The sequence below is a fragment of the Sinocyclocheilus anshuiensis genome, unplaced genomic scaffold (genome assembly GCF_001515605.1).
Source record: "Sinocyclocheilus anshuiensis isolate Anshui unplaced genomic scaffold, SAMN03320099.WGS_v1.1 scaffold1755, whole genome shotgun sequence".
Taxonomy (NCBI): Eukaryota; Metazoa; Chordata; class Actinopteri; order Cypriniformes; family Cyprinidae; genus Sinocyclocheilus; species Sinocyclocheilus anshuiensis.
The window spans coordinates 338,557-351,679 of NW_015551087.1; the positions used below are offsets into that span (position 1 = coordinate 338,557).

General features: G+C 36.8%; 1 protein-coding gene across 1 annotated transcript in view; it reads left to right on the forward strand.

Moving 5' to 3' along the window:
• nmt1b (N-myristoyltransferase 1b) overlaps positions 1-159 on the forward strand; it is a 24,326-nt gene extending 24,167 nt beyond the window's left edge. Inside the window, exon 13 of the mRNA XM_016452634.1 lies at positions 67-159. Coding sequence (XP_016308120.1) covers positions 67-87 — 21 coding nt within the window. The 3' untranslated portion in view covers positions 88-159. The remainder of the gene's footprint in view (positions 1-66) is intronic.
• Positions 160-13,123: the final 12,964 nt, after the last annotated feature.

Below are 13,123 nucleotides of genomic sequence, written 5' to 3' on the forward strand. Positions count from 1 at the left end.
ATATATATATATATATATATATATATATCATTAAAAAAAACTAATATTGTGTATTCCATATTTCAGGTGGGTATTGTGCTGAAGTAAAGGCATTTTGCGCACAAATGGACAACGAAAATACATAAGCACTCATATAGCACACTTTTCTTGCATATAAATATTAAATAAATCCTCATTTCTCATTATGAAACTTGCATGAATGTGTTTCTTTCTTTAATATTGATAAAGTTGTCCATTACGTTACATTACAGATGTTATTACTATAGTTTTACTCAGTACTGCTAATTTAAACTAATTATATCTCTGCATCAGTGGGTTGAGATTCAAAAAGATAATGAATGTATATGTATACAGTAGGGCTGCACGATTAATCGCATGCGATATTTAACGCGCATCTTGTCAGAGGGTTGAGATTCAAAAAGATAATGAATGTATATGTATACAGTCATGAATTTATTTAAATTAAATATTTATATATATTATAATTTAAAGATTAGGACTTATGCTCATGTTCCATCTAAAATATAAAATAAAACATACATTGTTATGAATGTTATTTTAATAATAAAACAGACATTTTACATAACACAAATGTTACCTTTTTCATATTAACACGACATGGAAATATGTTCTTGACAGTTTATTGTCCACAACTGGTTTAACTGTGAAGAGCAATGAATAAAAAAAAAAATCTGGCCCACATCTTTCTTGTATTATTGTGCTGGCTGTGTGTCAAAACAAATAATGGGAATGACCAGTAGACAGATTTATTTATTTGTTGTTTGTTTGTTTGTTTGTTCATGCTGAGAGCTGACATTAATTCACAGGCCAAACTGTTAGAATGTCTACCCACATGAACAGAGCTGAAAGTGCAGCACTGTTTTGTGCAGTATGTATAAGGCAACACCAGGTGGCACAATCGGGTTGACACCCTACAAAAAAAAACCTACAAATCAAGAAAAAAAAAGCTTTCTACACAATAATTTAAAAACAGAATTAATCATCAGTTCTGACTGTTTTCTTCACAGAGTCTCTAAGTAATTTCTTGCTCTCTTGGAGGCACTCATTCTGTCATTTTGCTAGAAACGTGGCTCTATTAGAATTTGTAACATGACAAATTGGGCATCTGATTAAATCTTCTATTCAAACTGTTTAGAATAGCATTAGAATTCCAAACTTATCCACTGCAGGGGGCTGTTTCATAAAACTAGTTTACCAAATAATATTATCAGACATACATTGTTATTAATATTATTTTAATAATAAAACAGACATTTTACATAACACAACTGTTACCTTTTTTCGCTTATTTCAGTTAGTCTGACTTATTTTCACTTGATTTGGTTTCATAAAACAAAATTACCATAGCTCAGGCTCAGTCACTCTGGCAATGCTGGGAAACTAACCTGGTCCGGAGCAGGCTGTCAGGATAAGATGAGCTCCTCCAACACTGACAAACAGGAACACATTGATAATACCGCTGACTCTCTCACATACAATTATTTGACTATTAGTCCAAAAATAAAAGTATACAGAAAATGCAACTTAAACAAATCAAATAAATAAAAATATAGGCTTTACAACCGACCGTATTTAATGCATTGTGCCCTTAATGACTTTAAGATATAAGAAAACATTTTAACATGCTGCTACATGCGCATTTCTTTTGATCAGCAGCCTTTCTCTCTGATTTTATGACAGCTGTACTTTATGCTTATTGGTAGAACATTAAAACACTACAATCTAAAATTGCTCTTTAAAGCATTAAAGCATTTAAAACACTAAATTAAAAGTTAAAACCACTGAATTAAAAATGAAAATAAATAATAGAAATTAGACTACATTTTAACTGATAAGAGGAACACATTTAACTCGTTTGAGCTAGTAGGGCTGTATTAGCCAGCTTACATTTGATTTACAGTTACTGCTATGATAAAAAATACACTTATATGTAGGATTAAAATTCTACATGTGTCACATTTAATGTCCAACAACAAATATTTTAGCAGAATGCAATAGCATTGCGCTATTATTCTATTCTGCGCCGTCTGAATAGCGCGCATGCGCGCAGCAGCGCTCGTTCACTCACGTAAGCCTCGCCACTCTTGACAGCAAAATGGATATATTTGCATGACTTTCTAACATTTACAAATGAAACATTATACCTGTGACGTGTCAGTTATGCAATGAGGTAAACACAATGTCTCAAATGCATTAAACGGCACAAATATTCGTTTGCCACGGTGTGTCGATTTGATACATGATCGACATTATGGGCTGTTTAAGAATAAGCGTGCACATCAAATGATCCTGACTCGTTGAACCTGGATCGAATTACTGAGATTGCGTAAACTAAATTGTCGTTTATGAAACCGCTTTAGTCCCGAATGATTTGTTAGGTTATTTCAAGTCAGGTTTTGGACTTTAATCCCCGCTTTTCTTAGCGTCTTTTATGAAACAGACCCCATGGGAGCTAACAGAGTTAGATGTGTTTTTTGTTTTTCGATACCGAATCAGCGTTTTTGAAAAAAAAAAACCTTTAAAGTGAACGAACCGATTCAAAAGAGTCGAGTCATTAGGATGAATCAAAATGTTAACCACTACTAGCGTGGACGGGGGTGGGATTTCAACTTTCAAACACTACAGGCAAATGCGCTCGTGTTCTGCTGTCTTTCAGAGTCTTTCTACTGTGTTAGTGCGAGTTTTTATGTTAGTACTCAAGGAGTAGTGTGAAGTTAACGTTATATTTTAGTGTTTCACCATAAGGACATGCGGTACTTTAATCCTGGCAGTGCTCGCTATCGCTGATTCTAAATACCTTAAGACCTAAAGATTGCTGGGCGATTTCAGATAGTTATACATTTGGCTGTTATTTCACGCGTAATTTTTTATTTGTAAAATACTCCGGGCCTATCTTTGCCGTTGTGTGATGACTCGCTGTGTTCATCTAATGGTGAGTAGCTCATTCAAAAAGTGTTACATTTCTCATTGATGTATTTACTGAAAGTTGCATATCCAATCATGTTGTGTCTTCGCAGTTGTGTTATTCAGAACAGGCTTTTACTTGAACAATATTGTTAGTTTAATATGGTTTAAAAATTGGATCAATGCCACAACTGTTGTGTGTGTGTGTGTGTGTGTGTGTGTGTATGTGTATGTGAGAGAGAGATCAGTGAGCTAATGGGCGGAGTGTGTTGCTTAATTCAACTGAAAACCAAAGGTCTCTTTTGAAATGTTCCCTGTAAATTCTTTATGGCTGAAGTGTGTGAGTCTTTTGCTTGTGTGTGTGCGCTTTTTAAAAAAATTTTTTTTTTTTTCTGCTTATCAGTTTCTTTTTTGTTTGGATCAGACATGTGCCATCTATTTAAAGGGGTCATATGATGCTGCTAAAACGAACATTATTTTGTGTATTTGGTGTAATGAAATGTTTAATGCTTTGAGGTTTAAGTTTCAAAAAACACATTTTCCACATACTGTACATTATTGTTTCCCATATGCCCTGTCCTGTGTTCTGACAAATAGTGATGGGAAGTTCGGTTCTTTTCCGCGAACCGGTTCTTTCGGACAGTTCAATTCAATAAACCGGTTGAAAAAACCGGTTCACGCGTTTGAATCGTCAGTGGCAAATTCTTTAAATATAAAAAACATAGAAGTCAGTCATATGCAAATGTATTTGTCTGTGTGACGTTATAGATCGCCCACAATATCCAAACCAGATATTTTTGTAGAGTTTTGTAATGTGGAGGATGTTTAAGTGGAACAAATACCTCCTATATCTCAAAAGATCAAGGAAAATTTGGTTTCTCATGTCATGACCCCTTTTTGGGAGATTTGAGTCCATCAGTGAGGAGCACGAATGCTCAGGAGAGCTCAGGCTTGATTTTCAAGTGATGCAGTCCAGGGGTGTATTCCAGAAAGCACGGTTAACATACCATCTGCTAAACCCTGAACTTTCGGTTGATTAACTCAAAACCTTGCTTACTCTAGGTATGTGGTTCCAAAAACGCGTCCAGGAGTAAGTTCACTCAACCCAGAGTATATTCCTGGTTAAGACTCAAGACATTCTCAACAGTGCGACGAATTGATGAGTCACTATGGAAACGGACACTAAGAAAAAGCGTGCCATGCTGTTTCTATCTTCTTTCGTTCAATGGTCGTTTACATGCTTGGTGCATATCGCCACCTAATTGATGGTTGCGCAATCATTTTTCTTTTCTTTTTTCCCCGTTTAATCTTCAATCCTTGAGAATAAGAATTGTATAGTTTGTTTGATTCTAATTATATATTAAGTCATATCAGATATGTATTAAATCCTGCGCCTGAAATTCAAGACCTGCTCTGTGTTCTCTGCCAATAACCAGACTGTGAATGATGCGAGCGGCGTTATGTTGTCAGTGAGAAGCTGCAGCCGTGGCGGGGAGGATGTTTGGTGTGCTGGTGTTCTGACAAATAATGCTACCTATCAGATTATGCTACCAACAAATCGTCAGAACACCGGCAGATTGGAGTGAGAGTGAATTCCGCATTGATTGGTTGGACTCATGACTCCCAACAAATCAGATGAGTGGTGGGCGGAGACTGCTTTAGTCTCCGCCCTAAGAATGCTTGAATTATCCAAAAACATCTGAATGAACCAGATGAAAACCGGAGTCAGACTGTCATTCTGTTTGTCACTCAAACATATTTCTCAGAGTTCAGGGCAGCCAGAACCAATCAGGTACCAAATAGCCCCATGCCCAGACTAGACTGAGCTTTACAGACATCAGTGAGAAACTTATTTCAGCAGGCACAAAGCTGACTAGTTGACAAAGCTGAAGCTTAGGACATGTAGCTCAGTAAGACAGAGAGAAAGAAACTAATTACATGAAAACACAAGTATGCTCTTGCATACAATGGTAAAGACCTGTTCCTGTAAAGTAAATCATGGCCTTAAATGCCTGAGGAGAATAGCGCAGCGAACATGTCCCAACAAAGCATCTGAAAGCTTATGATTCTTCTCTCAGGGCTTGATTATTCTGATCCATGTGAAAGCAGAGGTTGACAGAAGCCTCTTTGTTGCAAGCTGGTGAAATCTGTTGTGGTGCCAGTTAAATAGCTGTCTTTCGGGGAGAGGTCAGATGTCATCTGCTAGTGTGTCTCAATACGGGCTGACAAATAATGATTTTGGGCTATTACATTTATAAATTTGTGCAAGATGAGCACAACCACTAAAAGACTATCCCTGCCAATTAATTGAAAAGAATAATTATGATTACAATAGTTTTAGTAATCATGAAAAGTATAAATTACAGCATGAGTGATATGAGAGATGTGAAAGAAGCCCCAATCACAAATACCTAGATACGGCGGTCAATATACAGGGATTGACAATGTTCTATGAAGTGAGTACTAATAATATATTTTTTTCATATACAGTATCTCACAGAAGTAAGTACACCCCTCACATTTTTGTAAATATTTTATTATATCTTTTCATGTGACAACACTGAAGGTACTGTATATTCTGACTTAAATACCTTTGATTGGTCATTGCATTCATGAAATCAGATATACAGTGCCTTCCATAAGTATTGGAACAGTTTTACACAAGCTTCAGTCTGAATCCAGAACACCTGAGAAGAGATGATGCCAACCCCTCAGAGGACCTCAGATGATGCCAACCCTGAAACAACATACAGAACTACCACATTTTGCTATAAGTTTGATTGCATCATATAATAATTGCTGTTAATAGTGTTCATCGTCTGTTTTATTACGTCTTAAATTGATTTTTCCGTACATTTCTGCCATATGTACATTAACTGACAGTCACCACTGATAAGCTACCACTAAATATTGTAGAAACTTAATTTGCTGTAAAGTTGCTTTGCAATGATTTGTATCGTGAAAAGCGCTATACAAATAAACTTGACTAGAACAGTAATGACAAAATTGCTTTGTCTGCTGTGGAGTCAAGACATCTGCAAATATGATTAAAATATGAATGAGACAAAAGTACCGAATGTCACATTTTTTTTTTTTATTGGGTGATTCAACACATAGATGTTTTACCAACTAAGAAAATCCGCAATTTTAGAGTTTCACCCCCTATCTGATGTGAGCATAAGTATTGGGACAGTTGACTCACAGGTCTTTCTTAATGGTCAGCTGTGTCCTGTTGCATTAATTGTTCAGATATTAAAAGCAGGGAATGTGCTGTATCAGTTATAGCCATTGCTTCTGCATTCTGAGTCTTGCATTTGATGACACACAGACCAGGATGAAGATGAGGGAGCTGACTTTGAGAGAAAAGCTAGCAATTTGGATGCTAAAAGAAAAGAGGAACTCAATTAGAGCGATGTCAAAAACAATGGGCATGGAGAAATCAACAGTTTGGAGAATAATAAGAATAAAACCACCGGCGACTACAGCAACCAACAATGACCTGGTTGGCTGAGAAGAACTACAGCCATTGATAATAGACAAATCATCAAAGCTGTGAATAAGAAACCATAAAATAAGTGTCCGTAAAATCACCAACAACCTCCAGAAAGCTGGAGTGATGGTCTGACAATCTACTGTCTGCAAGAGCACAGCAGAACAAGATGCAAACCTCTGATCAGCAGCAAACATAGAAAGGCAAGATTAGAGTTAGCAAAAAAGCACAAAGGTGAGCCAGTAGAATTTTGGAAGTTTTATGGACACTGTTAAGTGATGGGAAAGCAAAAGTGTGGAGAAAAAAAGGAACCGCAAATGATCCTAAACATACAACCTGATCTGTAAAGCATGGTGGTGTCATGGCATGGGCATGAATGGCTGTCTCTGGAACAGGCTCTCTCAACTTTATTAATGACTTAACGAATGATGGTGATGGCAGAATTAATGCAGAAGTGTAAACAAATAGCTTGGCTACCAATGTTCAAAAAAATGCCACAAGATTAATCAAAGTGCTTCATATTGCAACATGACGATGACCCAAAACACCCTGCTAGTTCAGTCAAGGAGTTTATCAGGGCAGTCTTAGATTGGCCAAGTCAGTCTCCAGATTTAAATCCTATTGAACATGAATTTCACCAGCTAAAGAAGAGACTAAAGGCAGAAACTCTCCAAAACAAGCAACTGTTGAAAATGGCTGTATTAAAGGCTAGGGAAAAACATTTCAGTGGATGAAACCAAGATTCTGGTGATGTCTATGAGTGGCAGACTCACTGCTGTGATTGCATGCAAGGGATTTGCAACTAAATATTAGCTTTTAAACTTTTACAGTTGCTTTAAGTTCAACTGCCCCAATACTTATGCTCACATCAGATAGGGGAATGAAACTCTAAAAGTGCTGTCCTTTTTATTTGGTAAAACATGAATGTGTTGAAACGGCTAATAATAAAATGTGATATTTATGTGACTATTTATGTAGTTTTGTCTCCTATTCATCTTTTAATCATATTTGCAGATGTCTTGACTCCACAGCAGACAAAGCAATTTTGTCACTACTGTTCCAATATTTATGGAGGGCAGTGTATCTGTGATTGGCTACATTGCTCAGTGCTACAAAACACATTGTACATAGAAACCTTTGATGCTCCTTAGAGCGCAAACACAAACACGCACTGGATAGATCCGTTTCGCCAATATCCTACAGCTTCAGCTGAGGGTGCTCTTGGTTTCGTTTTAACTGGGCCTGACCGAGCCTCGAGCTGGCAGTGCTCAGGAAAAACCAGATCCAGGCAGAAGTCAGCTGTGGAAAGACGTAGACCATCAGTGATTGGTATTTAATTATATATTGAATTATGACATTTTTACATATATTCAAAAATATATTTTTATGAATAAAAATTGCCGGCCCTCCTGCAATACCGTCGCTACCCACTTGGAGGACGTGGCCCACATGTTGAAAGCCACTGTATTATAGAGCAGAGGTCCTCAACCACCGGGTCGCGACCCAGTACCAGACTGTGGAAGTGTTGCTACAGGGTCGCAAGAACGCTCTTGGAAAAATGTGTACACTCTGTTACCTATTACTTATTGCACGTTAATGATTGTTCTAATTATTCTGTATTTTCGTTTGTTGTATGCGATTGCTATGGAGTAGCAATTTGACGATTTCATGTAAATTAAATGTTCAATTAGTAAATTAATGATTGTTCTGATCTGTCATATATTAGGGGTTAAACGGATCGCAGTTGATATATTACAGTGGCGGCTCATAGGGGAAGGCACAGCTTTCCCAAAATTTTGAGGTGAAAATGGGAGGAAGTTGATTTAATGTTAATAAAATTCGCAATTAATTTCAGTTCATGTCTCAGAATGTTTTTTTTTTTGTTTGTAATTTCACAGCTGTAATACCATAACATGTTACTGATGTTGGAAAGCGCCACTTTTCTATCGCGAATGTGCCGAATATGCTGATGTAATTACAACCGCTAAATGATAGAGAAGGGGAGGGAGAGGCCGGCGAAGAGCTGAGCTCTCGTGCCTCTGTTGGTAAAAAAAAAAAAAAAATTAGCCAATCACCATCGAGTATTCACTTTCAGCGCTGAAGAGTGTTGACAAAAGAAACCTCGCAGGGGATGCTAGCCTCCTTTCTGGTATATCAACCAATCATCATAGAGACGTAAATTACGTGATATTAGTTTGAACGTCTCCCGCTGCGTTGATAATGTGCCAAGTACTTATGATGAGTAGCAATATTGAATATTTAATCGGCAACAGATTTACTAAGCTGTCATTCAAACAGTATACAAATTAAAAATAAAGGGAGAACACGCCTAACCTGGATATAGGCTGCATCAGTCGGCTTAATTAAATGGCACAACAGGCAGCTCTCTTTTAACACAGACTTTTAAGGAGTGATGGATATTTGCTTCAAGTGATAGGCCAGGTAAGTGAAATTATATTATACTTGCTCGCTCGCTCGCTCCCTCACTCACTCACTCACTCACTCACTCACACACACGATGCGCAAAACTCCGCATTTGAACAGTCAATAGCAAATACTGTTTGTTGCAGTTCTAAAGACATCACTCTTTATAAATCACACTTTACTAAGTGAAAAGGTCAGAGGTAAACTTTTTTTTTTTTCTTTTCTTTTGCAGTAGGGAGCAGGGACCTGATATTTGTCTCTATTTCTGTTTATCTGGTCTACGTCCCACCTCTCAATTTCCTGTCCAGTGACCGTAATGAGTGTTAGGAAGTTCCTCACTGTAAATATTTACACAGGCTCAAGTGGGGGGTTCGATGTTTAGTATCAGGAGCTCTTGTGTATAGAGCCTGAGCGGCATTGTGCAGAGCCATTCTGCTAATAGTTAATCACTTGGAGTGTTAATAATGGGATGTCAGTGGAGCGAATAGAAATGTGCAAAACTGCATATTTCAAAATTATTCAGACAGCGTAATGACTAGGTCAGTTTTGAAAGTATGCAGTTTTGCATATCCCTAATGGTGTTTGCTTGAAGTATAAAAGCCCTGTGTAATGTAAGATGTTCGGGACAGTTGACAGAATTGTTGCGGTGTACGAAGGTTTATCATTTGCACATGTTTTTTAGGCCTAAGTCTTGCTGATTTAAACATTTAAATGATTAAAGCACAATATTACAAGAAAAAGATCTTAACATGGTACTTGCACTCAGTCTGATAAGCCACCTCAGACAATGCACAAATACCGAATTATATTCTCTTTCGAGTTTTATTGCACTTAAAAAATACATAAAATTGTCAATATTTGGCTTGGTGAGTATCTTTATAAACACAGTTGGTTATGTCTTAAAACTGCAGTCTGTAAGTTTTGCCTCTTTGTCGCCATCTCTGTTTGAAACCTGCAATTTGCAGATATTTGTGGAATTATCATCTTTATGTGGGTAGTGCATCGCCACGGCTCCTCAGCGAGGATGAATCTAATGTTTTGAGGTGTATGTGTGGGCTGTGTCAGTCAATGCACACGGAATCTAATGTTTTGAGGTGTATGTGTGGGGCTGTCAGTCAATGCACCAGTGTGGATATTCACTGTACTTCGGAATTACAGATACTACATCTTGGAAGTATGTACAAAATAAGAAGTTTCACCGGAAAATGTCTTCTTAACAAATAACAATGTCTGCCAGTCTTTTTTTCTGACCAACTGAAAAAAAAATGGTTACAATAAATCGCGCTACCAATGGTGATCTAACAACTGCAAAGTTGGCTCAGATCACGTAAAACCATGCAAGTTATCATTGTTATACTTTGTTCTCAAATTGTGAATGTTAAACAAAGCAACGTTGTATGACTACGTGTAGCCTATTTAGTGTGCATTAGCGTTATCTGTAGATTTCAATTTCTGGACAGACTAATCTCTAATTGTCATACCATTCGAATTTCATCTAAATAAATTGTTCTCTTCAAATAAAGTGTAATCCCACGTATCTGTAATCAGATACACATCTAATTTCAGTCTCGGTAATTGATTTTGGATCATTTTAAACCAGAAAAATGTGTTGGTGTATTAAATCCATGCATTAGGTCACGTGAGAGCAGCTTAATGTAATTGCTGCTATCGGTTTTCTTAACATAATCAAACAACAAAATAATAAAAAAAGACTTTTGTAGCTTGAAAGTTGAATCTATATTTAATTTATACAGAAGACTATGCAGTATAATTTTACATCTGGTTTAATTTCTGTGGTATTTCTACCTACTGTTAGACGTTCCTGAAAAATTAAAAGTACTTTTTATTTTGTATCTTTGTTCTACTGTATTTATTTGTACTACTGCACGTAATTTGTCTAATTGTTTTTATTTTATTACTGACTGTTTACTTAGTCAGTAATAATTTTTCAAATTCAAATAATTTTTGAACTTAATATAGTATAGTATTCTACTATATACTATAATATAGTATTTTTTGCAGTGGTAGAGTCAATTTCACTGATATCTAAAATTTTGGTGTTGTAACAATCCTATTTATAAGAATACAAGGTTATATACGGTAGGTCAAACCAATAAAAACAATGCCTATTTTATTTATGTATTTAGTTACTTATTTAGTTTTGTGACAGGACCAGTAAAAATTTAGGCAGGGCAAGTCAAAATCTGAACCGCTATACCAATAAACCAAGTGTTGAGCCCTGTTACTACTATTATTTTAGAATGTTACAGTACATCGTTATTCTTGATGTGACTTTATTCTCATAAAAGGTCTATTATGAGATCTCAAAACAAGACTTTATTCTCAAACTCTTAGTCATATTTTGTTTTCTTTATTTTAATGTTACTGAATCACTGTTGTAAATAAATAGGCTAAATCCCTGTAAACTTTTGTCATACAAACCTATCAATTAGGGCTGGGCGGTATTTCTAGTTTGTATGATATAGATATATTAAGCGATACGGTATGAGGCAATACCGCCTATATCGATATACAGTAGTTTGATACGAGCGCATCTGAATAATAGTGGGGGACACCGAGTGAGCTGCTGCAGGGAAAGTGCATAATCCAGTTTGTCCTAAACATGAGACATGCTTTATATTAAGGGCTTTAAAATAACTTGTAAGATATAGTTAACATGTCTAGTTTAAAGCGGCTCACCCCGTCAGATGCTCTGACAGACTCATGTGCTGCTGACCAGAGGTGCCGCTAGCAATTTTGGGCCCTATGAAAAGAAAATGAGGTTGGGCCCCCAACCACACCCATTCCACACCAAACATACAAGCCAACCTAGTTATCCAAAATCTTTGTCTGCAATTTAATAATACTGACCTATTACTTTTGCTATTGCTTTTGACCACTAGGTATCAGTATTTAGTCAGAGACCTACCCATAGCCGCGGGAATATATTTTATCTGGGGGTGGGGCTTGATGTTGTAGGGCGGGGCTGCGGTGGGGGATTTTAAACAAAATCCTAATATTAAACAGCCCAAACACTTATAGATCAGACACAGAATCTCTTGGATTACAATTTGCAACTAGACGGATGTACTGTTACTTCCTCTACAGTCAAAAATCTGGGTGTTATATTATGCACCGATATCACTTTTTCCAGTACTCGACCGATACCGATACGTTTATTTTTGGGTACTTGCCGATACCGAGTACCAATACAGGTATTTTTATTGCATTTGTACATTTTTTTTAAATATTGGGTTCAGAAACCAAAAGAGTATATATAATGTTAGTTGGTTAAAGGGGTCATATGATGCGATTTAAATTTTTCCTTTCTCTTTGGAGTGTTACAAGCTCTTGGTGCATAAAGAAGATCTGTAAAGTTGCAAAGACTAAAGTCTCAAATCCCTTTGTCTGCAATTTAATAATACTGACCTATTAGTTTTGCTATTGCTTTTGACCACTAGGTATCAATATTTGGTCAGAGACCTATCCATAGCCGTGGGAATATATTTTAAGTGGGGATGGAGCTTGATGGGGCTTGATGTTGTAGTGCGGGCCTGCAGTGGGGGATTTTAAACAAAATCCTAATATTAAACAGCCCAAACACTTATAGATCAGACACAGAATCTCTTGGATTACAATTTGCAACTAGACGGATGTACTGTTACTTCCTCTACAGTCAAAAATCTGGGTGTTATATTATGCACCGATATCACTTTTTCCAGTACTCGACCGATACCGATACGTTTATTTTTGGGTACTTGCCGATACCGAGTACCAATACAGGTATTTTTATTGCATTTGTACATTTTTTTTAAATATTGGGTTCAGAAACCAAAAGAGTATATATAATGTTAGTTGGTTAAAGGGGTCATATGATGCGATTTAAATTTTTCCTTTCTCTTTGGAGTGTTACAAGCTCTTGGTGCATAAAGAAGATCTGTAAAGTTGCAAAGACTAAAGTCTCAAATCCAAAGAGATATTCTTTATAAAAGTTAAGAGTCAACCACTCCTACCTAAAACGGCTCATTCTAACACGCCCCCACATGTCTACGTCACGATGTGGGAAGATTTGCATAAAGCCACCCAAATGTTCACACAAAGAAAGAAGGCATAACTTTTGTTCTCGCTGTAGGATTGTTGTTGCCGCCGCCGCCATGTCTTGTAGACGCTATGTGTTTCGTTGTGAAAGCGAAACTACTTTGTTTGGCCTTCCAAAAGAGGACGATATCCGCTTCGTCATGCCTAGAGCCTAGAGCTGATCCGTGCTGGTTGCTGAGGAAATAC